A 24,010-nucleotide genomic window follows, 5' to 3' on the forward strand; every position below is an offset into this window, starting at 1 on the left:
AATAACTAACTGACTGTTTAATACTAAGCCAGTTTAATCTATTGAGCATTACAATTTTTGGCGTTGTTGGAGGACATTTTAAAATAAATCGCATTGCCTTGTTTTGCTGTATTTGAAGTTTCTTAATATATATATCATTACTTAATAGCAGAATAGTAGGACAATAAATAAAGTGTGGTTCAATAATTGAACGATATACCAATATTTTATGACTTTGACTGATATGTTTACATGTTCTATACATGAAGCCTATTTTCTGTGCAATTTTCCTTTCCAGATAAGTTACATGCTCTCCAAAATTTAGATTATCATCAATCAAAACTCCTAAATACTTAATTTTGTCTACTCTTTGGATTTCCATGTTTTTTACCTTCAGCGTAATATTATTTAAACTATTTTTACTTATGATATTGGTGTTTTTACAAAATATCATGAACTTAGTTTTTTCGACATTTAATTTCAGTTTTCTAAGGCATAACCATTTGTATAGCGAGTCCAGGTCTTCTTGTACTTTCAGCATGGCACATTCTGCATATTTTTCACTTATGATAAGCAATGCATCATCCGCAAATAGTCGTATTTTACAATATTTTAAGCATCTTTTGATATCATTGATATACAATGTAAACAATATTGGCGCCAAGACCGAGCCTTGTGGTAAACCAATGTTAACATCCACCACTGATGAAACCTCCTTTCCAATTATCGTTCTCTGTTTTCTGTCACCCAAATAACTCCGGAACCATTCCAAAGCCTTTCCTCTTATACCAATTTTAAACATAACGTCCAATAGCTCAGATCTATCGACAGTTTCAAAAGCCCGTTTTAAATCCAAGAAGACAGACACCGTAAATTTTTTGTCCGCCATGTCTTCTTTCCAATCTGCAATTACCATATTCAACGCTGTTTCACAAGAATGGCTCTTCCTGAATCCAGATTGTTCTGGGATAATCACATTGTGCTTCTCTAAGTATGCCACAAGTTGATCCTTCACCACTGTCTCCATAATTTTTTCATCTGTAGGTAACGTGTTAATTGGACGTAGTTCAGTAATAAAACGACCCCTACGGTGCAATATTAATTTCAGGCCCCTATTATGAGCATTATTCGATCTTCGCTGGCTATCGAACATCGAAAATCGAATTTGAAATTGGTATTATGACAACTCATCTCTGTCGAAATTTTCGTTGTGTATCTAATTTTCAAGCGAATAGGAATTTGTAGTCAATGCTGTATCGAATAGAAAAAGAATTGTTTAAACTGTAAGTTTTTTGTATTTATGTTCTACTTTTTTACTACCTACTAGTAATTTTAAACTATTTGAATTAATTTTATATATGTAGGTCCAAGGTCGTGAGTACAAAGCAACAGCTTGAAAGACTGGTTTCAATTATGGAACAAAATCCCCATATAGCAAAGGAACTTGCACATTATAGAAATGCAGCTTTGCTTGATGCAGCTCAGCCTCCTCGTAATTAAATTTTATTCATCTTTCACAAATAAAATTTTCCAAGACATTCAACACCTTTGATAGCACCACAGACACAGTCGGCTGGGCAAGTCCGAGTGCATTTTCGTTTCCAACGCTCGGTTGGTAGGATCCCTGAGCGCAAAATCGGACAACTGTTGCCAAAATTAAAAAATATTAGGAATAGACTCGGCTCTTGTGCATTCCTGCAGCAGTTCATCTGTACAAGTCCATGAACGCTTCTTTGGACAGTCTGGAATTTTGAATAAATCTATAAACAAAACTTATAATTTCAACAATTTAACAACTTATTTAGAAAGCTACACTTACGTGGTGGAATTCACTTCCAAAGGATTTGAAGCATCTTACCCGTCTCCTACTTCTGGCTAGCTCCAGTAAGCTTTTCTCTTCATCTGACGAATCATCAAACCACAATTCCGTTGTAGTCATAATTTTATTTTTAATATTTGCATTTAATAACTAGTTCTGCTGTTGTTAGAATAAATACTATTTTATTTGACAGAGTATTGGAAATGTGCTGTTGTGAACTTTTGAATTTATCGAAATTCACAATAATGCTTGCCTTCATCGAACGCGCGTCGTAATACCGAATGAAAATTCGTTCGATCAGCTCTTTCGACCACAGTCGAAGATCGAATTTGTCTCATAATAGGGGCCGCAGAATCAAGAATATCTGGAGTTATACATTAGGGGGACTCATGTAACCGTATAAATGCCTTATAGAGTGTGTAAACGTATAAATTTATCTAGTGCGTAAACGAACTGTCAAATTTTGTATGAAAAATCATTTACACAATTTGTATAAATTTACGCGCACATTTCATTGTGTAAACGCGGTAAACTCAAAGGAATGCAACCTTGCAGACATTACAGCAGGCATTTTCATCAGAAATCTCCAACATCAGCAAGTCATTTACAAGAATATCTTAGTAAAGACGTTTTAGTTTTGATTTTTCACTTAATCTTGGCATTTTTTAATTTCAATCATTTTTGTTTGGCAATAAAACAGCTGATAAACAATCAAGTTTATCAAGAGTATTTCTAGGTGCGTTCACAGCGTGTGTAAATGGATATAATTTTACACATTATAAGTTTATATGCTTTCATAAGTCTCCCTATTGAAAATATTTATTAATTTATTTATTCTACAAATTTAACAATTAATCAGACTAAATATAGAATAGTATAAAAACAAACAAAAAGGCTTGGCAACTTAAATATATAATAATTACAAAAATATACTGAAATACTATGTATTAAATAATCCAGCTTGAGCTTACTTATTTATTATATTACCCATTGAATGTTCCTATTATCTTATATATAAATAGATATGAAAAAATGTGGAACCGTTTTCTGCTAAACTATAATTCTAAGGTATACAAATTATATATGTGTTGATAGGAAATTTTGAGCTGCACTGTTATCCATAAATAAAAAAAATTTGAAAAATCGTTTTAATATAAAAAATTTAACATAAAAGTCGCACCACTACACATGCACTTATTCATACTATAGGCACGCTGTGTGTGCACTTGCTTTTTGTGTACTATGCTGAATCGTTAGCATGACCGGGGAGTTGCTTTGTACACAATAAAAATTAAACAAAAATATATAGCTGATCATACATCAAGTCTATTTCTTTTCTTTCCTTTGCTTTCCTTTCTTTTCCATTCTATTCTTTTATTTTCCTTTCCTTTGTTTTCTTTTCTTTGCTTTCCTTTCCTTACCTTTCATTTCATTTCCTTTCCTTTCGTTTCCTTTTCTTTATTTTCCTTTCCTTTCTTTTAATTTTCTTTTATTTCCTTTCTTTTACTTTCATTTCTCTTCCATTCATATTCCTTTCCTTTCCTTCCTTTCTTTTCCTTTCCTGTGGTTCAATTTCAACCACTGGGCGAACTCTAGTTATATTAAAATTGTATAAGCTACAAAACTGCATACTCGAAAAAATTCTTAGAAACAAGTTCAAAAATTTTTATAAAAATTCGCCAAATTTTTCTGAATTTTGCAAAACTTCTAAGCTTTACTGCGTTGGTATTATATTTTTGCATATATTTTCAAAGAACTGCAGTTACAGGCAATAAAAAATCGTCATCCGATGACACGTTTACGTCCGCACGCTACTAATTTTCAATACAAATGACGCTTGATACTTTCTGCTTCCCTACAAGACAGGTACCCGTTCCCTAATCGATTACTTAATCGTCATCAATAACTTGTTCCCCAATTATCGTCTTAATGACTTTTCCTTCTCGCTCGATGTTATTTACATTTTTAAGTTACTTCATCAGTTATGTTTTCGTTATCGCTAACCAAAACATATGCAACAACAACAATACGGGTAACTGGTCTATCGGTTACCCGTATCGGTTACCTTCTGTCAAATCGCTTTTTCTATGAATGAAACGCGTCCTTTATGTTCAGATAATATTTAATTATAAATTATTCATATATACAATGTTTTTTTAGAATTTAAATTATTGCCTTATTACTCTAGCGAACTTTACATATGTGAATTTTTATATTTATAAACTATATAAATACATTAACGTCTATTCATAGTCGTGCCCTTTCCGAAACCTTGTTTTGAAGTTCTTATTTTTCCTGCGCTGGTAGTGTTGCTCATCAGTTTGCAGTCATATTAGTTTGGTAGGTATAGTAACATCAGACGTAGGGAAATTAGGAAGCATGTCAGGAGTATCACCAGAATCCAAAGAAGCATGGTGATTCGTCACCTCCGTTTTCTTCCATATCCGGATTCATTCCATACTAGTAATTATAAATATCTTGTAGATGCCACATAGGTGTAACCATACCCTCAAGATATTTCCGTTCAAATCTTGTGGTGTACACGTAAACTTGTATTTGTTCTAAATTATTCACCACATTCTAAACATAGAAAAGATGTATTAAGTGTTTGCGTAAATACCATTGTGATTACAATATGGACAAACATTCAATTCTAAACTTTTCGTTGTTACATCAATTGTTTCAGCGTGTTGTACACGTAAATAAAAATTCATACTTGAATGTATTTTCGTCTTCCAATCGCATAATTTACATTTTAAATAATGACTATTAGGCATATGAGAAATCTCATGGTACAATAATTTGTTGAAGCTTGGTGTAGCTGCTTGAATAACACAAAATTTACATTTTGCACCACGTTCGTTATATTTAAATTGTAAATGTTCTGGTTTCTCTACACGATGCATAAAGTTTAGATGCTTTTTCCAACAATGTGCTGAATTTAATTGAAATACATACATTGGGCATTGTCTCATGATAAATTTTCCATAAATATACTGAGCCTCTTTATGTAGGCTCTTTTCTTAACATCTAATTCTGGCCGTACAGGATATGACAGTTTTGCTTCAGGTTATAATCCACACTCATACTATTTTCAGATTCTGTTTCATAATTTTCATCATTTTCAACATCGGACTTTGCATCAACATCATTATCATCATCGTCATTTTTTGATAACTCTGTTTTAAGCTTCATATTTATCAAAGGTTCATCTTCCTTAGTATTAGAATTAGAAACATTGTCATCTTCGGTTAAGTTTTTATCAAGTATAGCTTTTTTCCTAGGTTTAAATTCTTTACTATCCGTACTAGAATTAATACCATCATCAACATTTTTCGTGGTCTGTTTGAGTTTTTAAATTTGCCAATGGTTCGCCTTTATCAGTATTAGAATCAGAATGGCCTTGGCCATCTTCACCGTGTTGCAAAGTAGGCGACACATGTTGGTGTTGATGTTTGCGCATATTGCGGATATGTTGGTGGTTCACTAGTCATTAATTGTTTAGAAGTTTCAACTTGTTGCGTTTGTTGTTGTTGTTGCTGGCTGATGATGTGGTGTTAACGTTTGTTGTACAATTTATTCGGGTGATTGCACATATTGTTGGTGTGTTATAGTGCTGGAAATCCTTCCGATATTGAAAGTCCTTGATTAGTGTAATCCCCACGTAGTGAACTACTCCTGTGACCGCGTCCGCGGTAACTATTACATCTGAAGGCGCTTAAGTTACAGGCATAGCTGACATCGCTTATATAACAGGTTGACTCTAAAGTAAAAACCAAAACAAAATATTAGAATCAGTGTTTATGAATAACATATTTAAAATAAGCTCTTACAACAACGTGATCGGTGGCTACATCCCCGTGAAAGTAGTGTGGTGTTCCTCCTTGTATAAACGTAGATACTGGATGTGCTCAACCGTGCAGTTTTCTTCTAATTTGAGCAAATGTATGTTCTTACAGCCACAGCTGGAATATTTGCGATATTTCTATCCTCACATCGTCAAAATCAAATTACCTAGAATGAAAAAGAAACTCATATCAGTAAGAATAGATTAAAAGTTTTTAATATAAGCCGAAAAGTGTTCCATAAATAGGGCTCCACACATAGCTCTTTTCCAAAGGCACAAGAGAAATTTCAGATAACTAGAATCAGGACCTGGTAAAGTAACTTCAAAGGCGATTTAGTCGCCACTACTTCGTATGCGCATTTCTCTACGCTCCCTTTCGGCATGCATCATCAATTTCGTCATTACTATAAAGGCCATCTTGCTCACGGCAATCCAACAATCTATTTGTCCGCAAATTCGTGGAACTAAATTCCTAATGGAAGGTTCCTCTCCAAAAACTCTGTTTACAGACAGTCTTTCGCCGTGAAAACGAGGGCAGTGAAATATTACATGTTCTGCGCCTTCCAATTCGGACGGACAGCTTGGACAGAAAGGATCCTCCTCTATCCCACGCTTATGTAGATATTCCTTCAAGCCACCGTGCCCGCTCAATATCTGTGTGAGATGGTAATTTAGTTTGCCGTGTTTTCGCTCGTACCATTCCGCTATATTCCGGACTAGCATGAAGGTTCAGCGCTCTTTTCTCGAATCTTCCCGCCGTTCTTGCCACCTAACTATTGTTCGTGACCTTGCGGTTTTCTTAGCATCTTCAGATGGTCGGCTGAATCCAATGCCATACAGATCGGCCATTTCACCTGAGAGTAGATCTACTGGGATTTTCCTGGATAAAACATGGATCGCGTCGTCGGAACAGCACATGCTATTCGTATAGCAGTAATGCGGTAGGCTGCTAGTATATCTTTTTGGTGGACCATTTTAGATCTGTGCCATACTGGTGCTGCATATAATATTATAGAGCTGGTTACGTTGGATAATCGCTGACGGGTAGCTTCGCTTGGGCCGCCGATGTTGGGCATTATTCGCGTTAGGGTTCCACTAACTCTAGAAACTTTGTCCCCCACCGCCCTGAAGTGCTCCCTAAAAGTTAGTTTTGAGTCAATGATTACTCCTAGATATTTCAAGGAGGGCTTTGAATTTATTTGAAAATCTTCTATGGTTAGGACCAACTCATCCACAGTCCGCTTTGAGCTCATCAGAACCACTTCTGTCTTATTGCTAGCCATCTCCAGCCCCGTGTTCGTCAACCATTCCTCTATTCTTCCCATGGCGTCATTACATAATGCTTGGAGCAGATCAAGTTTCTTGGCCACTGCTACTACGACAATATCATCTGCATAGCCGACAATTTCCGTGCCTCCGGGAAGGTGGTTTTGTAGCACCCCGCCATACACCGCATTCCAAAGAGTTGGACCTAGAACATATCCCTATCTAATCTATCTATCTATCAAATTATTCGGAGCAGGTACGGAACTTGTCTTGGGACACCCAAAGTGCACCCACGCTTCTCATGACTCCAGCGGGTTAGCGGCTTCCTAGAACTTAAGCCACTTTCTGCTTCTAGATCTGACATCTGTCAGCTGGAGTCTTAGCCCGGCAAGCGCAGGGCACGAGCACAGAATGAAATCGATCGTTTCCTCCTCCAACTCGCACTTCCTACATCTGCTATCACTGACCAAGCCTAATTTAAAGGCATGTGACGCCAGAAGGCAGTATCCAGTAAGAATACCCGTCATGAGTCTAGTCTACAGTTTAATGATAATAAAAATATAAGATTCAGTGTTTATGAATAACATATTTTAATTAATCTCTTACAACAACCTGATCGGTGGCTACATCGCCATGTAGGTAGTGTGGTGTTCCACCTTGTATAAACGTAGGTACTGTATGTGCTCAACCGTGCAAATTGACATTAGCAGTAACATTATTTACATAAACATAGCTTGGTATTTGTGAAGGCCTCAATATAGCATACATTGGTCCAGTTCGGTGTGCACCAGCCTCTGGCACAAACACTTTTGAATGCATAGCTTTCATATAGGATGGATGTCCAGCAGTGCTCCGGTTGTGCCAATATGTAATGGGCTGCTCCGTCTCTTGGTACGGCTGTATAGGTATAGGCGGGTGCAATGTGTTACTAGGCTCAAGATCGGAAGGTACATAGATGGCTCGAAGACGCCAGAGGGGATTGGAGCCAGAGTTTTCGGACCCAGAACCAAAATATCAGTAACTCTAAAAGCACATCCGAGCATTTTCGAGCGGAAGTATTCGCCATAAGTTAGTGCGCTAAGCTGAACCTTCAGCGCTGATACCCCAAAGAAACAATTGCCATACTCAGTCAGGCAGTCAGGTTCCACTAAAGGCACTTGCGGCGTTCGAAATAAAGTCAGCACTTGTCCTTCAGTGCGTAGAAAAGCTGAATCAATTAGGAGCACACAACGTAGTACTGTTGGCCTGGGTCCTAGGCCACAGGGGAGTGGAGGGCAATGAGCAGGCGGACTCCATGTTTAATTTGTTGCGTCTCTCCCACAAATTGTCAACCCCCCAGCAGATCCTTGCAGCGGGTCAGCGCCATACTCTCCTCTTCCGGGAAGGTATCGACCCCAATCCGGGTCCTTCTCCTGACCCCAGTACTGAGAAATGGGTTTGCTGCGTTTGCCGGAAAAGAATCTTTTTAGGACGGTCATATATATAAGGGCCTGAAATATTTCAATGAACTTCCTAATCACATAAAAAGTAGTAATAACTTCAATACTTTTAAAAAAAGTTTATTGGAGCATTGTAAAACCCTTCCAATAAGATAGTTTTTTTTTCTTTTATTTTTTTACATGATATACCGATACTGGAGCGCGAAAAGGGAATGGTAATAATGGTAGCAGCAAAATACAATGCATCCGGCTAAGGAAAAGAAAATCGGTCGCCACCTGTAACTCCAGACAGTTCCAACAACTAATTTCGCTGGAATTCGGTATTTCCAGCTGGTATTTACTGTTGCTGATCGGAATCATTCGCATTCCGACAGCATAAATATAACAATAAAATTATATAATGTGTAACAAAAATAACGAAAATAAGGCCAAATAAAAGTTGGAGCAAGGGGGATTGGAAACACGTCCTTTTCAACCTCCCAATATATGTTGAGCTGTGCTAATCGGAATCTTCATGCATTCCGACAGCGTCTTTACTAAACAAAGTTGAGGGGTGATTGGATACACTTATTTTCAATTTCCAACATCCAAAGACATGTTTAGCTTCATTGATCGGAGACTAATACATTCCGAAAGCTTAAAATACACATATAATTGAAAAATATAAGTTCCAAATTTTGTTGCCTTAAGCTGGGAGCACTGGAGGATTGGAAACGCGTCCTTTCCAACCTTCCTTTAATGAGTGGCTCCCAGACTCGTCCCTCTGTCACGCTAGTAAATATGCTGATCGGAATCACATGGCATTCCAACAGCATATTCAATATAAATAAGTGATTATAACAATGAATTGTACTTAGTAGTTTAAGTTTTGGGCCTAAACAGCCGTAATAATAAATAAATTAAATTAAAAAAATAAATACTCTTGTCAGTGTTTCACGTGCAAGGGATGGTTGCATCGGACAGGTTGCTCTGGGCTAGATTCCAAAATCCAGTGTCCTCGTAACTTTTATAAATCTTTTGTGGCTCTTGTTGTTCACGGCCTCATTACATTATGAGGAAATAAGGCACCTGAGAACACAGCCGTTTGAAGCTAAAAAACACAAGCATGTCTTCAGTGAACTCCACAAACAGGCGTCGGACCTCTATGCCGGTGATTCCTGTACTCAAAGAACAAAACTAGCAGGGGAGGAACGCACTCTCCCTAGGGAAACGAGAGTAGTCACTCTAGCCCAACTTCGAGCTGGATAACGTAACAGGTTAAACTCTTACCTATCCACAATCAACCCCGACATACAAAACATTGTCCTGCTTGTAATGTGTCCCCACATGTCACCAACCATCTCTTTAACTGTATTGTGCAACCAACGCCTCTAACACTCCTCTCATTATGGCCCACCCCTGTTGAAACAGAAAGTTTCTTTGGACTCCCGTTAGAGGACATTGATGACAATTTGTGATCGGTCGCACCTATTGGATGGGGCGAAGCACTGCTACTACAACAACAACAGGCGGACAACACGGTAAGAGAGGCAGCAACTGCATGACCCATCGATCCCGAGCCGTTCCTGCCAGTTGGCCCACAGGGTCATCTATTAGTAGAAGAAAGGGAAATAGGGAAGAACACTGGCGCAATATGCCAGGCCTGAGTCAATCTAAGTTACTGTTAGGGGGTTACAGGACAACTCGATATAGGGCATTAATAGGCCTCTCAAAAAGATAACCTAAGAACCCCAACGGCTATTCTTACAAGACACTGTAGACTGAACAGTCACATGCAAAAGCTGGGTATATTATCGAACAACACATACCGATTTTGTGATGGATCAGCAGACGGTGGACCATATCCTTCTAGATTGCGGCGCAATTTCAAGACGTAGGGCTAAGTTTATGGGCTCACCATGGCCAGAGCATTCCCACATTTAACCCTCAAGCAAAGAACACTGCTGGGGTTCATCAAGGAAGTCGGCTAGGATGAGGTGCTGTGAAGGAGATGTGCAAGTCACTGTGCAATCCGCAATAAATGATCTATCTATCTACGTTCGGGTAACAAGCACCATTGTGGTACTAGCCCCACCATCTCGGGAACTATTGATATGACTACATTAAACCTTCTAAGGATTGAATATTAATAATGCCGGCAATGCGAAAGTCTGCTAAAATGCACCATTCTCCATGGAATGCTCGATATATAACTTTCCACGTTTTGAAACAGTGATGAAAAGAGCAAAATTTACAATAATTTTAACTAGCTGTGGGTAGTAAGGTGTTGATGTCCTCTCTTAACGCAATGTAATGACAACTGCGATGCAGGGGAAATGACAAAAATCTTGCAAATCTACTGATAATAATTCATTTTTCCTCCCCTTCTATGCAGTTCTATGCATACATACATATGTATTTTTCTCTCCAAATGCTAATTAAAAAAATTAATTGGTTTTCACATGAACTTCGAACTCTGTCGTATTTGCATTCTTCAGTTGATTATCAACAAAAGCATGAAAAATTATCACTAAAAAATTTATACATGTTGCTTATATATTTAATATGGTAGCCAATTTACTTACCCTTTCTGGTGCGATGATTCCTGGACAATCGGGCCTGACTAGATGCGATTTTTTTTGCCTTAAGAGAGCGTGCTTAACGCGAACACTATCATGTTATGGCACAACTTTGGTGATGCAAAAAATCAAAGACATTTCTGCTTCTAATGCTTCTAGGATAGCAGCAGCAGCTCCCGGTGGCACCACATAAATAACAGTTGCAGGCCGATCAGTTGCCTTTTTTGCTCCGGCTACCTATTCAATTTTAATTCACATTACATTATCTACTATTGCAATTTTTAATCACTACAAATCAATATAAATTTCCGAAGCAAATACTGGCAAACCAAGATGCGTAGTTCCAGCCTTTTTTAGGGAAATACATCCAACCAGTTTGGTACCGTATTCCAAAGCATGTTGCATGTAAAGTACCTTGTTTTTGTAGATTTCCTTTGATTTTGGCATATTCTGAGCTGAATCGCAACCCGGCGGAGATGCTATCTATTAGAATATAACATTTTTTTTATTATTTAAAAATGCACATACGTATGAATGAAAATCAGAAAGTAAATAATGTTGTTGTTGTTGTAGCGATAAGGACACTCCCCGTTATGGACTTTGGTGGTCCTTTGCCGGATGCAGATCGGGTACGTTCCGGGAACCATTAAGGTACTAGCCCGACCATATCGGGAGCGATTTAGTTGACATAAAACCTTGTAGGCCATCCCGTCGATTCTATACAACTTAATATGGTAACGATTTAAAAGACGGTGCACCACCCAATTTTTATCAAAAATTATCAAACGTGGAATCAAAAGGCGCGCTTCGAGCTCCGTTTTTATTATTATTTGATATTTTTAAATTAGGTGGTGTACCGTCTTGTAAAACTTTACCCTTAATATTATTTTGGGCGAAGGCCGCCAACGCAAAAAGATGGTCTCTGCAGCAATATTCTTAATTTCCGTCACATGTCACAACTCAAATTAACTTAATGTTATTTTGGGCGAAGGTCGCCAACGCAAAAAGGTGTTCTCTGCAACAAAATTTTTAATTTCCGTCACATGTCACAACTAAAAGCACAAGATATTTTTCGTTGTAAACAATTTATATTTTTTTTGCGTTTCAATTTTTCCGGAATAATTAATGAACTGTCATTTCGATGACAGCATGAAACGTCGATGTGTTAGTGGAGAGCGAAAAAAGCTTTGAATGTGTGGGTGAACTGGTTACCTCCGTCTTGTAGGGTTGTGTGGTCGCCGGGCAAGCGACAATCACCCGATACGCACAAATCACACAAAGAAGATCGCGCATTCACGAGTTCAAAATTGGTTCGTTCTGCTCATTACGTCACACTTAACTGCTTGAGCGAAAGAAAGAAAGAGAGAGAAAAACAAGAGCTAAAGGAAAATGACGTTAAATAGCCCATACAAAAAAACAGCTAATCATTTGTTTACATGCTCAATCTTGTGTGTGTGATTTGTGCCCATACGCACACAACCACCCATTGCTATGGTTACCAGCAACATTTTTTGTGCTCTTGCCAACCATCTTTTTGGACACGCATTGGTATCGATAATGCATTCGATAGTTTGCGAGCCGTACCATCGTTAGAAACAGAGTAGAAAAAGAAATTATGTTTTTAATTTTTCATTGCGCAATTAAGGTCGAAAAACAAAGCTGAGATATACCTGATTATTAAAACGTAAGTACGTCCTATATATAACTTTAAATTAATTCTACAAACCAAAAAGTGATGTAAAGCAATCATGGAGGGTATAGAACGAGTGATTTTGAAGCTACAGTACATGATGTAAATGTAATCTTTCATTAAATATCGACAATTTATTTTACTGTTTTCTTGTTTAATATTATTTCATGAACCGTGTTCAGAGTAAATGGAGTCAATTTAATCCAAAAACTATTTGTTGCTGTTAGAACGTCAGGAAAAGGGACGGCTATGACCCAAATGAACGAATATCGGCGCGATCCAAGATTCAATACGCCGGGAATGCCACGCCCCCTAAATCTTTATGTGAATTGAGTTACCTCTACGTAGCCAGCCTATGAGCCAAATTATTTAGATAACGTATCGAATGGTTATGGGAAATATTTGATGAAAAGTAGATAAAAACCGATTATGCCCATTTTCTGCAGAATCCTCTAGAGATAGAAGAAATGCGCGAAGGTCGTTACAATGCCCGGTAATAGTCTAGTTGAGGGGTCGACTGCTAATACGCTACCAAAAATATCGAGAGAGGTGTCAAAAGATGCGTATTAATCTCGAGAACAATAATCCGATGGCGGAAAAGAAAAATTCTATGTCCGGAGATATTTGCAGTTGAAGTTGGCGATTTTCATGTGGTTGTTGTTGTGTTTGTAGCCACACACCCGGACTTGGCATGGCGTAGCCCAGGGTAATTTTTTATAAGTCGTTAATATCTTTTGAAGTTAATATTTTTATTTTTCGCCTTCGGATTATTAATACTGATGTCAAGACGCGTCGTTTGACACCTCTCGATATTTTTGGTAGCGTATTAGCAGTCGACCCCTCAACTAGACTATTACCCAAATATTGTTCGTGATTTTTGTTCTCTTAAAGCCAAAATATTGCCATTATGCTATGGCTCTGACCAGAGATTCCAATCACTGGACGAAAGTTCATAATTTAAGCAACAATTTATGATTAGTGGTTATTTTCATAGAAGAAACTACAATTCCATTTACTACTTATTCTACCATGCTTCATTGAAATTTTTTTTTACGCGGTGCATTAATGGAATATGCAGCGCTTCTGGTAATGGTGTGACAGGTATGCGGTTAAGTTTAGTTCGTTATTGGCCACACTCTTGCCATCAGAGCTGGTATTACACCAAACCCACGGTAAGACATCTGCAAAGTTAATTCTAGTCTTGTCAACATCGCCCTTTTGTCCGTTGTTGTTGTTGTAGCGATAAGGTTACTCCCCGAAGACTTTGGGGAGTGTTATCGATGTGATGGTCATTTGCCGGGTACAGATCCGGTACGCTCCGGTAACATCACCATTAAGGTACTAGCCCGACCATCTGGGGAACGTTTTATATAGCCACATTAAACCTTCAGGCCATAATTAATATAACATTATCTTTTTTTCTTTTTTAATTACAGATGCATCCGATTCAACGAATTATTTATGCCTTTGGTAACCGTACCATTTCCCTCCCATTACCTTCTAAAACGCCAATTACAAATATACGCAACATGTCCTCTTATGTATTGGCTACAGAGTCATCTGACAAAGGATTTATTATACTTAATCGACCTAAAGCGTTAAACGCTCTCAATTTAGAAATGACAAGAAAGGTTTATAAACATTTGAAGAAATGTGAAATGACAAAATCTATGGTGATTATTAAAGGTGCTGGAGATAAGGCTTTTTGTGCTGGTGGTGATGTACGTTCCATAGTCGAGGCCGGCGCTACCGAAGAGTCAAAATCATTCTTTCGTGAAGAATATACACTAAATGCATTAATTGGTAATTATGTTATACCTTATATAGCGATTATCGATGGTATTACAATGGGTGGCGGTGTTGGACTTTCCGTGCATGGTAAATATAGAGTGGCAACGGAACGCACACTCTTTGCAATGCCTGAAACAGCTATTGGTCTATTCCCGGATGTTGGTGGATCATATTTTCTGCCACGGCTAGAAGGCAAGCTTGGCCTATATCTTGGCCTTACAGGATATCGGTTAAAAGGGGATGATGTATTGAAAGCGGGTATTGCAACACATTTTTGTGAAAGTACTAAATTGGAAGACTTACAAAATGATTTACTTAATTGCAAAGATGCTGATACAGTACAAAATATTCTGGATAAATACAATGCACCTACAAAAAAAGATTTTGTCCTGCAGGAAGTGATGGAAAAAATAAATAAATGTTTTGATGCGAATTCTGTAGAAGAGATTGTGGAAAATTTGAAAAGCGACGGAAGCGATTGGGCAAAGAAAACTCTTGAGGTAATGATAATGTTTATTATACCAAACTGTACTAATACTTGGCTTACCTTACTAAAGACAATAACAGGGCATATGCATGCTAACTCACTTTACATAGAAAACAAAATTATATATAAGTAAAACGAAATTTTACTCTATTCTAGAGTGCCCGGTAGACTTTGTTCTGCCCGAGAATTTCTTAAACTACATTTCAAAAGTAAGCTTCGCATCCTCTCTTCAGCATCAATCCCACTCTCTTCTACTTTATCTTCCAATTTTTTTTTTATTCTGGGCCATCCTTTACTCCATTTATCTTCTCCCATTTCCGATCCCATTCCCATTTATCAACCAACGCTCCCACTACCACTCACTCCCCTCCTATCGCCGTTCCTACTCCCACACCCTCTCCCACGCCCTCTTATACTCCCACACCCACACACACTCCTACTAACACTCATTCCCACTCCCACTTCCACTCCTATCCATACTCTCACTACCACTCCCACTCTCAATCTGAGTCTGAGGAAAGGGCAAAGGTATTCGAGAAAAGGCAAATTCAATTGAGAAAGACAGATGTATTTGAGAAACGGACAAATGTATTTTAGAAAAGCTCAAAGGTATTTGAGAAATGAAAGAAATTGAGAAAAGGTCAAAATATATCTGAGAAAAGTGCAAAGGTTTTTAAGAAAAAGGCAAATGTATTTGAGAAATGGACAAAAGAAATTGAGAAAGGGTCAAATGTGTTTGAGAAATGGGAAAATGAAATTGAGAAAAGATCAAATATATTTGAGAACAGTGCAAAGGTATTTGAGAAAAAGGCAAATGCGCTTCTTAAGGCAGTCGGTTCTATCTACCGGAGCGACTCGGGATTTTTCCCTACCAAGGGCTGTCACTTCATTGTAACCCCATTTAATTAGTTGCGCCCTATTGGTTGGGGCGAAGCACTGCTACAACAACAACAAAGGCAAATGTATTGGAGAAATGGACAGATGAGTTTGAGAAAAGCGCAATTGGATTTGAGAAGAGAGGAATGTAATTCGAAAAATTGGCAAATTTATTTGAGAAAAGGGCAAATGTTTTCTAGAAAAAATAAAAAAAAACATTAATTTAATAAAATTCGCAAATACATTTGCCCTTTTCTCAAATAAGTTTACTTTCTTATCAAATACATTTGCCCTCTTCTAAAAAACATGCCTTTTTCCCAACTTCATTTCGCTTTTCTCAAACACATCTACCTTTTTCTTAAATAGCTTTACCATTTTCTCAAATCCATTTGCTCATTTCTCAAATACATTTGACCTTTTCTCAATTTAATTTGCCGTTTATTCAAATACATTTGCATTTTTTTTAAATATCTTTGCACTTTTCTCAAATATGTTTGACCTTTTCTCAATTTCATTTTACCATATCTCAAATACCTTTGAGCTTGCAAAGGGTATAGTTCCTAGGGATGTAACATATGTAAAGACGTAGATTATCTGTTGACGCTTTATTGTTGTAGTGTATGTGTAAACGTGGTTGTTGTTGTTGTTGTAAACGTGGTTGTTGTTGTTGTTGTAAACGTGGTTGTTGTTGTTGTTGTAGCAATGCTCGCCCCACCTAATAGCCGGACCGATCACAAATTGTCATCAATATCCTCTAACGGGAGTCCAAGGAATCTTGCTGTTTCAACAGGGGCGGACCATAATGAGAGGGGTATTAGAGGCGTTGGTTCCACATTACAATTAAAGAGATGGTTGGTGTCATGTGGGGACACATTGCAAGCGGGGCATACATTTTGTATATCGGGGTTGATTCTGGATAGGTAAGAGTTTAACCTGTTACAGTATCCAGAACGAAGTTGAGCAAGAGTGACACGCGTTTCCCTGGGGAGTATGCGTTCCTCTTCCGCGAGTTCTGGATATTTTTCTTCAGGTACTGGATTCACCGGGCAATTCCTGACATAAAGGTCCGACGCCTGTCTATGGAGTTCACCAAGGACCTGCTTGTGTTTTTTCGCTTCATACGGCTGTGTTCTCAGGTGCCGTATTTCCTCAAAATGCTTACGGAGATGACTCCTTAGGCCTCTAGGCGGTGCTGGTTCGTCAATCAGATGTCTGTTGGGATGCCCAGGTTTCTGGGTATTCAACAGAAACTGTTTGGTCAGCATCTCATTTTCCTCCCTGATGGGGAGTATTCTCGCCTCATTATGCAGATGGTGTTCTGGGGACATAAGAAGACAGCCCGTGGCGATTCTGAGAGCAGTATTTTGGCAGGCCTGTAGTTTCTTCCAGTGGGTAGTTTTTAGGCTTGGCGACCATATGGGTGACGCGTAGCACGTAATCGGCTGGCTAATTGCTTTGTATGTGGTCATGAGCGTTTCTTTATCTTTTCCCCAGGTACTGCCAGCAAGGCATTTGAGGATTTTATTACGGCTCTGAATTCTCGGAACAATTGCGGTTGCGTGCGCACCAAAATGTAGATCCTGATCAAACGTCACACCCAAGATTTTGGGGTGTAGGACAGTCGGTAGCGTAGTGCCATCGACGTGGATGTTCAATATGGTCGACATTTGGGGCGTCCATGTTGTAAATAAGGTCGCGGAAGATTTAGTCGGTGACAATGCCAGGTTTCGCGAGGCGAAAAAACTGGAGAGATCAGGGAGATAGCCGTTTATTTTATTGCATAGCTCATCGATCTCTGGGCCTGGGCCTGTGGCCATTATTGTGCAGTCATCGGCGTAGGAAACGATTGTGACTCCTTCCGGTGGTGAAGGTAGCTTAGATATGTAGAAATTAAACAAAAGTGGGGATAGGACACCACCCTGTGGCACCCCTTGTTTAATTCTCCTTGGTTTTGATGTTTCGTTTCTGAATTGCACCGATGCCTGCCGACCACCCAGATAATTTGCGGTCCACCTTTTAAGACATGGGGGAAGGGCAGACCCTTCCAGGTCTTGCAGTAACGAGCCATGGTTGACCGTATCAAAGGCTTTTGATAGGTCTAGCGCTACGAGTACTGTTCTATGGTGGGGGTATTGATTCAAACCGCAATTTATTTGGGTGCCAATGACATTTAGCGCGGAGGTAGTGCTATGGAGTTTTCTGAAGTCATGCTGATGAGGGGCTAGCTGCAAATGTGCTTGAAAATAAGGGAGCAAAATGGCTTCAAGCGTCTTTGCCACTGGCGATAGGAGAGATATCGGACGAATTGACTCACCTACGTTAGCTGGTTTCCCAGGCTTTAGTAGCGGGACCACCTTGGCCATTTTACATTTCTCGGGTATGACAAAGGTGGAAAGAGACAGGTTGAAGTCATGCGCTAAATATTTGAAACCCTCTTTCCCTAGGTTTTTAAGCATCGGCATGGCTATGCCGTCTGGGCCCACTGCTTTGGATGGTTTAGCGCGACCAATGGCGTCCTCAACCTCTCTAGCGGTGATGGTGATTGGTGACGCGCTGAATTTGTGTTTATGTGCGTGTCTATTGGCTCTCCGTCTATCTTTGTCGACCGTAGGATGCATTATATATTGTCGGCAGAAAGCGCTCACACATTTTTTCGCATCCGACAGCACCTTATCGCCAAAGGCGATGGAAACTTTGTCTTTGTGCTTAGTCGGATTCGATAGGAACTTTACGGTGGACCAAAGTTTACCTACACCGGTAGAGAGGTTACAACCTCTTAGGTGCTCTTCCCATTTCGCCCGCTTGTGTTCACCCACAAGCAATCTGATGCATTGGTTTATATCCCTTATTTGGGGGTCGCCTGGATCAAGCTGTCTTATAAGGTCGCGTTCCCTCGCTAAGCTCGCGGCCTCCGCCGGGAAGTGGGCCGGATTTCGGGAATTCTCCCGGTGGGAATGAAATGTGCCGAGGCGGATTCAATGACCTTACGGAAGGCACACTCCCCTTGGCGGGTATCATTCGGGATAGGGAGGGCAGCAAAGCTGCTGTCTGGTGCAGATTTATATTCTTCCCACTTTCCTTTTTTGAAGTTTATGAAAGTGCGTTTTTCGGTGACGATGAAGTTGGCGGTACGCTCGAACGAAATAAGTATGGGCAGGTGGTCGGATGCCAATGTTACCATCGGCTGCCAGTTGACGCAGTTTACGAGTTCTGCGCTCACGATTGAGATGTCTGGCGAGCTATGACAGCTTCCTACCATACGTGTGGGGGCGTCTCTGTTTATTGTGCAGAACGTCGTTTCTTCTATTTGATCCGCCAACATCTCACCCCTACTGTCCGCCCGCAAGTTTGAATGCCATAGGTCGTGATGGGCATTGAAATCGCCTAAGATAATGCGATTGTTGCCAATCCACTGGGGCAACAGGTGACAGGAGGGATGTAGATGTTGATGATTTCTAGATTTGCATCGCCTGACCGGACAGATATGCCTTGACGTTCTAAGACATTGTCCCTGCGGTCGATGCCAGGATCAAATATATAATATTGCACAGAGTGGTGTATAATAAACGCGAGGCCGCCTCCATTTCCGCTCTCGCGGTCTTTCCTGTGGACATTATCTGTTAACTGTTGAATAAATCACTCCAATATTTAGTATTGCAAACTGGTCTTTATTTAGATTACTTTGAGAGTAGTAAACTTCTTAATACTCTCGATTTCCTCGTTCACCCATTTCTCCTAAGGTCTGGTATTTTCGCGAACAGTTCGAGCACAATTCTATTTCATGCTTGATTACCATATATTTGTAGTTTATGTTTTTCTTATAGCCATATGTGTGTGTATGTGTGAGTAACTACCTCGACTGATGACTACATCTGTGCATGTGTGAGATATCTCTTCGCTGCCTTGTACATAAGATTCATGTTTTTGTTGTTGTGATTTTTTTACTAACAGCATAGTGATGGTAATATTCGTCACAATATAATTATATAAGTTAATTAAGAATTCCCACTCAATTCTGTTTTGAATGAGGTATGAATCTCAAAGATCCCTTTTGTTTTTAACGATTTGATATGAAAACACTTTAAGAAAACTGTGGGCGTTTGTTTTTCTAAAGATTCAAACATTTTTATATTTTGTGTCGCCCTCCCTTCTAATACGGTTTCAGTACCGGTGTAAGCGTGTAAACTATATTTCAAAAACTAACGAAATACAACCTAGTTCATCAAAATAATAGAGGTGTTGTCAACAACATAACCTCACTTTTTCGGCAGCTCTATGTGCCAGTATTTACTCGTACTACAAAAGTACTAAATTTTTCCTACAAATTTCCTCAAAAAATTAAGTTTTCTACAAAATGTTGTCTATAATCTTTTGGGAATACAAAGTTATGTTAATGTTTATGTCTCAAAAATTCTGGTAGTGGCTTACATAGTTATTATATTTCTAAACGTATAGTAAAATCTACTCCGATCGTAGTAGAATTCAAAGGCAGTTATGTATGATAGACAACTCTCTAAATTATGTATGCCGAACTTTTCAGAATAAGGGAACACGTCAACGGGATGTGAACACCTGAATATTAATTTCATCATGACCTGAATATTCATTTGGTTTTCTCGACTAGCGTTATTTCCCTTTTGAAAATAAAAAAATGTCCTGTAAAATAACAAAATTCATTAAAGAAAAAAAAAACGCCGTAGGCGAAAATTTTCTGTGAAATAAATACAGGATTTGAATGCAAAAGTACTGTAACAAGAGAAATTACTGATAATTATTTTGCTGCTTCTGTAACCGTTCGAATCTCTAAACCGTCGAATAAATAACTCAAATATTCAGTATAACAAAACGTTCTTTATTTACACTATTTTGGGAGTACGACTTGTTGTTGTTGTTGTAGCGATAAGGTTGCTCCCCGAAGGCTTTGGGGAGTGTTATCGATGTGATGGTCATTTGCCGGATACAGATCCGATACGCTCCGGTACCACAGCACCATTAAGGTGCTAGCCCGACCATCTCGGGAACGATTTATGTGGCCACATTAAACCTTCAGGCCATCCCCTCCCTCCCCACCCCCAAGTTCCATGAGGAGGGTCCAGACCGCAATGACGTACGACGTGACCTGGCTTTCCACGCTTGAAGCATTTGATTACTCTGTCACTCCGCTGTTGCGATCATTTCAGTGCCTCGAATATTGTGTCCACCTAGTCTGGCCTTTCTAGTTCCACACTGCGTGCTTTGAAAGCTGGCTTACACAAAAGCGAGACTGTTTCTTGAATCAGTGCATGTGATACCGTTTCTGCGAAAACAAGTTTTGGATTTGCGTATGTCGCTTGCTTCGTTTCGACATCCCGAATTCCATTTGTGAAAGTTTGAATTTTAGTTCTCTCAGTGTATTCCACAAGTTCGTCCGCATTTGTAAGGTGAGCTAATCTTTCAATGTCTGCCGCGAACTCTTGCAATGTCTCACCAGCCTTCTGAAAGCGGTTCAATAACTCCACTTGGCATATCTGTCTCCTATGCTCGGTTCCGTATCGCCTCTCGAGAGCGGCCATCAATGCCTTATAACTGGTCCGTTCGTATTCTGGAAGACTCTGTAAGATTTCAGCTCCAGGCCCTTTCAATGCCACGAACAGTGCAGGAACTTTATCTTCAGCATTCCAGTTGTTCACTGCCGCGGTCTTCTCAAACTGTAGCTTAAGGACCTGGAAAGGAACAGAACCGTCAAAGGATGGCGTTTTTACCTTCGGATTATACTTTGAAGTGACTGGGCGGAAAAATGACCCATGGTCCTTCCGAAACCGGGGTGTGACACATAATATTTTTGCGCAGAACACCTTTCTGCGTTGGCGTCCTTCGGTCGCGCTTATATAAAATTACCCTGGGTGGGTCCAACACCGGTTTGGAGACCAAAGCTATATCCGCGCAAAACACTTATGTTCACAATTTTTTTTTGTGTGTACAACAACATTACAACAACCACATGCGAATCGCCAACTTCAACTGCAAATATCTCCGGCTAGAGATACAATTTTTCTTTTCCGCCTTCGGATTGTCGAGGTCAATAGGCGTCTTTTGGCACCTCTCTCGATATTTTTGGTAGCGTATTAGCAGTCGACCCCTCAACTAGACTTTTACCGTTAAACGTGTCTCCTGCGATTCCAGTTGAGATGCCATTGTCGACGTTTGTGCAGATATTGCAGCCAATACCAAGTTCAAGTTTGTTCTCGTAACTATCTTCATTGTCAGTTGTCGGTCGCCATATCAGCTACCGGACAAATAAATAGATTGACATTTCGTGCTACCATCTCAACTAAAAAAATTCTTCATATTTTTATTGGTTTCAAAAATTATTGCATTTTTTGCGCGCTTAAAAATTCGCGAACCTTTTCGGAAAAATGGGCAAAATAAAAGAAATATAAAAAAAATATCAGTAGTTTATTTCCCAGGGTGTATATACTGCGAGTTGAGTGCGCTAGTCATCGGGAACTCTGAAGCATTACAACCCTACTACACATGCTCTCTTTTGTGAAAATAGTTGGCTCTCAAGGCAACGCATTCTATTACCAAAATGTCAAATATATCATGGGAAACTGATTTTGCTCCAGACATTGAAGTCGAGCAGAGTGGCTTGCCGACGTCTTTCCTATTGTCCTACTAAAGAACCACTAGCCCAGTTTATGCTCAGATAGAAGGGGTGTATGGCCTTAAGCAAGAGCGACCCTGCTACAGTTAGTTGCGCTCGACATGTCGAAAGCTTTAAAAATACCCGACACGTCGCGTTGCCTCGGAAGACATCGAAGAATTCACTTTAGATTCAAAGCAGTGCCTCAAGGTAGTTTTCTGTTTTCATACTGTAACATTCAGCTTTGACAACATGAAGCCGCTAATCATCAAACGGCTGGTCAATGCTAGATTGGGTCAAATGTCTCTGAAGCCCACGAAGTTTACTATGAGGGCTTCATTAAAGGAGTGTCACTGGCAAACATATTTGTATCGCAATGTGACAGGAAAAAGGATTCCAAAACTACATACGTTTATTTTCAAATGCGAATGAAATATCTTTGTTCTCGACATAAAGTAATGGGCACTATAACTTCGCTTCAATATTTAATCAAAATTAACAACCTCATAATGACAGTGGAATTACCTTCTCTTTGATATCATGTTTGCACCAGAAAAATACCGAGACTTGAACGTAGAAAGTGGACTACAAATTGAGCATAGTACTTGAAACAAACTTAGTTTTCACTGTATACATACTGAAGTTCAAAACTGGTAGTTATAAAGGAAGACTACCGAAACTGAAACAACAGCTTATTTGCTATTTATTAATGACATCTGTACCACTATAAAATATTCCAAAATCTTGATGTATGTTATGGAACCTTACTAGTATACTTACTATGGACTGACAATTGTTTGAAAGTTGTACCAAGTTTACCTGATGGCGAGAAGAAATTGGGTGGTGTCTGCCCGTGTGCGTCTAGCTGTCCCGGAGCTTCAGCCACTTTTGTGGATTTTTTAGACAAACAACCAACCAAACCATCAGTTGAGACAAACCCAAGGCCCAACAAGAAAAATTTATACGCACACTAAGGGTGGAGAGGGAATAATTTCAAACACTTAAAATTACCATAGAATAAAATGGTAGCAAAAAGTAACACAATACTGCCTGCGATGAAATGACCACCGGAACAAACTTTGTCATGAATTGTTATCAATTGTGAATGTGAATCACCTGGTTTTCTCGCCTTCTGCCATTCTTTATTCTTCTACTATTTATATGCCAATCATGTGGCAACAATGGCCAATCATATTTTGGCGCCTAGTTTGACAGTTCAGTCACATTTATTTATCACTAGCCTTTACCCGCGGCCCCATCCGCAAGGAGAAAATGAAATATGTGGGCTATTCACGTTAGCCTGCTTATAAAGTTATCTGTTTAAAATTTTTTTTCTGTCTAATGCATTTTATTTTTGTAATTGAGTAAAAAAAAAGAACTTTATGAGCTGATAACCTGATAGGATCCCAAAATGATAACGAAATTATCCAGAAAAAGCCACGAAATGACCCCGACGCTATCGCGGACGGATCCCGGAAACCATCCACAAACGCCCGGAAGTGTTTCCAAAAGTTCCCGAAGTAGTCCCAAAAAAACCCGAAATGACAACGACACGATTCTAGACTTATCCAGAGAACCACACAGAAATGATCCCTGAAGGGTACCAAATTGATCCCGAAATAGTCCCGAAAAAGTT

General features: G+C 39.3%; 1 protein-coding gene and 1 long non-coding RNA gene across 8 annotated transcripts in view; one reads left to right on the forward strand and one right to left on the reverse strand.

Annotated features, from left to right (window-relative positions):
• Window positions 1-3,902: 3,902 nt before the first annotated feature.
• LOC137238035 (uncharacterized) lies at window positions 3,903-12,125 on the reverse strand. 2 transcript variants are annotated; one of them, XR_010949093.1, is made up of 5 exons: window positions 11,784-12,125; window positions 11,323-11,391; window positions 10,915-11,145; window positions 5,632-5,812; window positions 3,903-5,561 (listed from the first exon to the last, which is right to left on the reverse strand). It is a non-coding gene; the product is annotated as an uncharacterized lncRNA (long non-coding RNA). The 2 variants fall into 2 exon arrangements; XR_010949094.1 differs by having other exon boundaries at window positions 11,323-11,387; window positions 11,437-12,125.
• Window positions 12,126-12,455: 330 nt separating this feature from the next.
• Hibch (3-hydroxyisobutyryl-CoA hydrolase) overlaps window positions 12,456-24,010 on the forward strand; it is a 154,464-nt gene continuing 142,909 nt past the window's right edge. For 5 of the 6 annotated variants that reach the window (XM_067762566.1, XM_067762567.1, XM_067762570.1 and 2 more), the window contains exons 1-2: window positions 12,456-12,592; window positions 14,035-14,889. In XM_067762566.1, the coding sequence (XP_067618667.1) occupies window positions 14,035-14,889 (855 nt within the window). In that variant the 5' untranslated portion in view covers window positions 12,456-12,592. Of the gene's footprint in view, window positions 12,597-14,034; window positions 14,890-24,010 lie in introns of all 6 variants that reach the window. The other variant, XM_067762569.1, reaches the window with a different exon arrangement.

The sequence above is a fragment of the Eurosta solidaginis genome, chromosome 1 (genome assembly GCF_040869045.1).
Source record: "Eurosta solidaginis isolate ZX-2024a chromosome 1, ASM4086904v1, whole genome shotgun sequence".
NCBI lineage: Eukaryota > Metazoa > Arthropoda > Insecta > Diptera > Tephritidae > Eurosta > Eurosta solidaginis.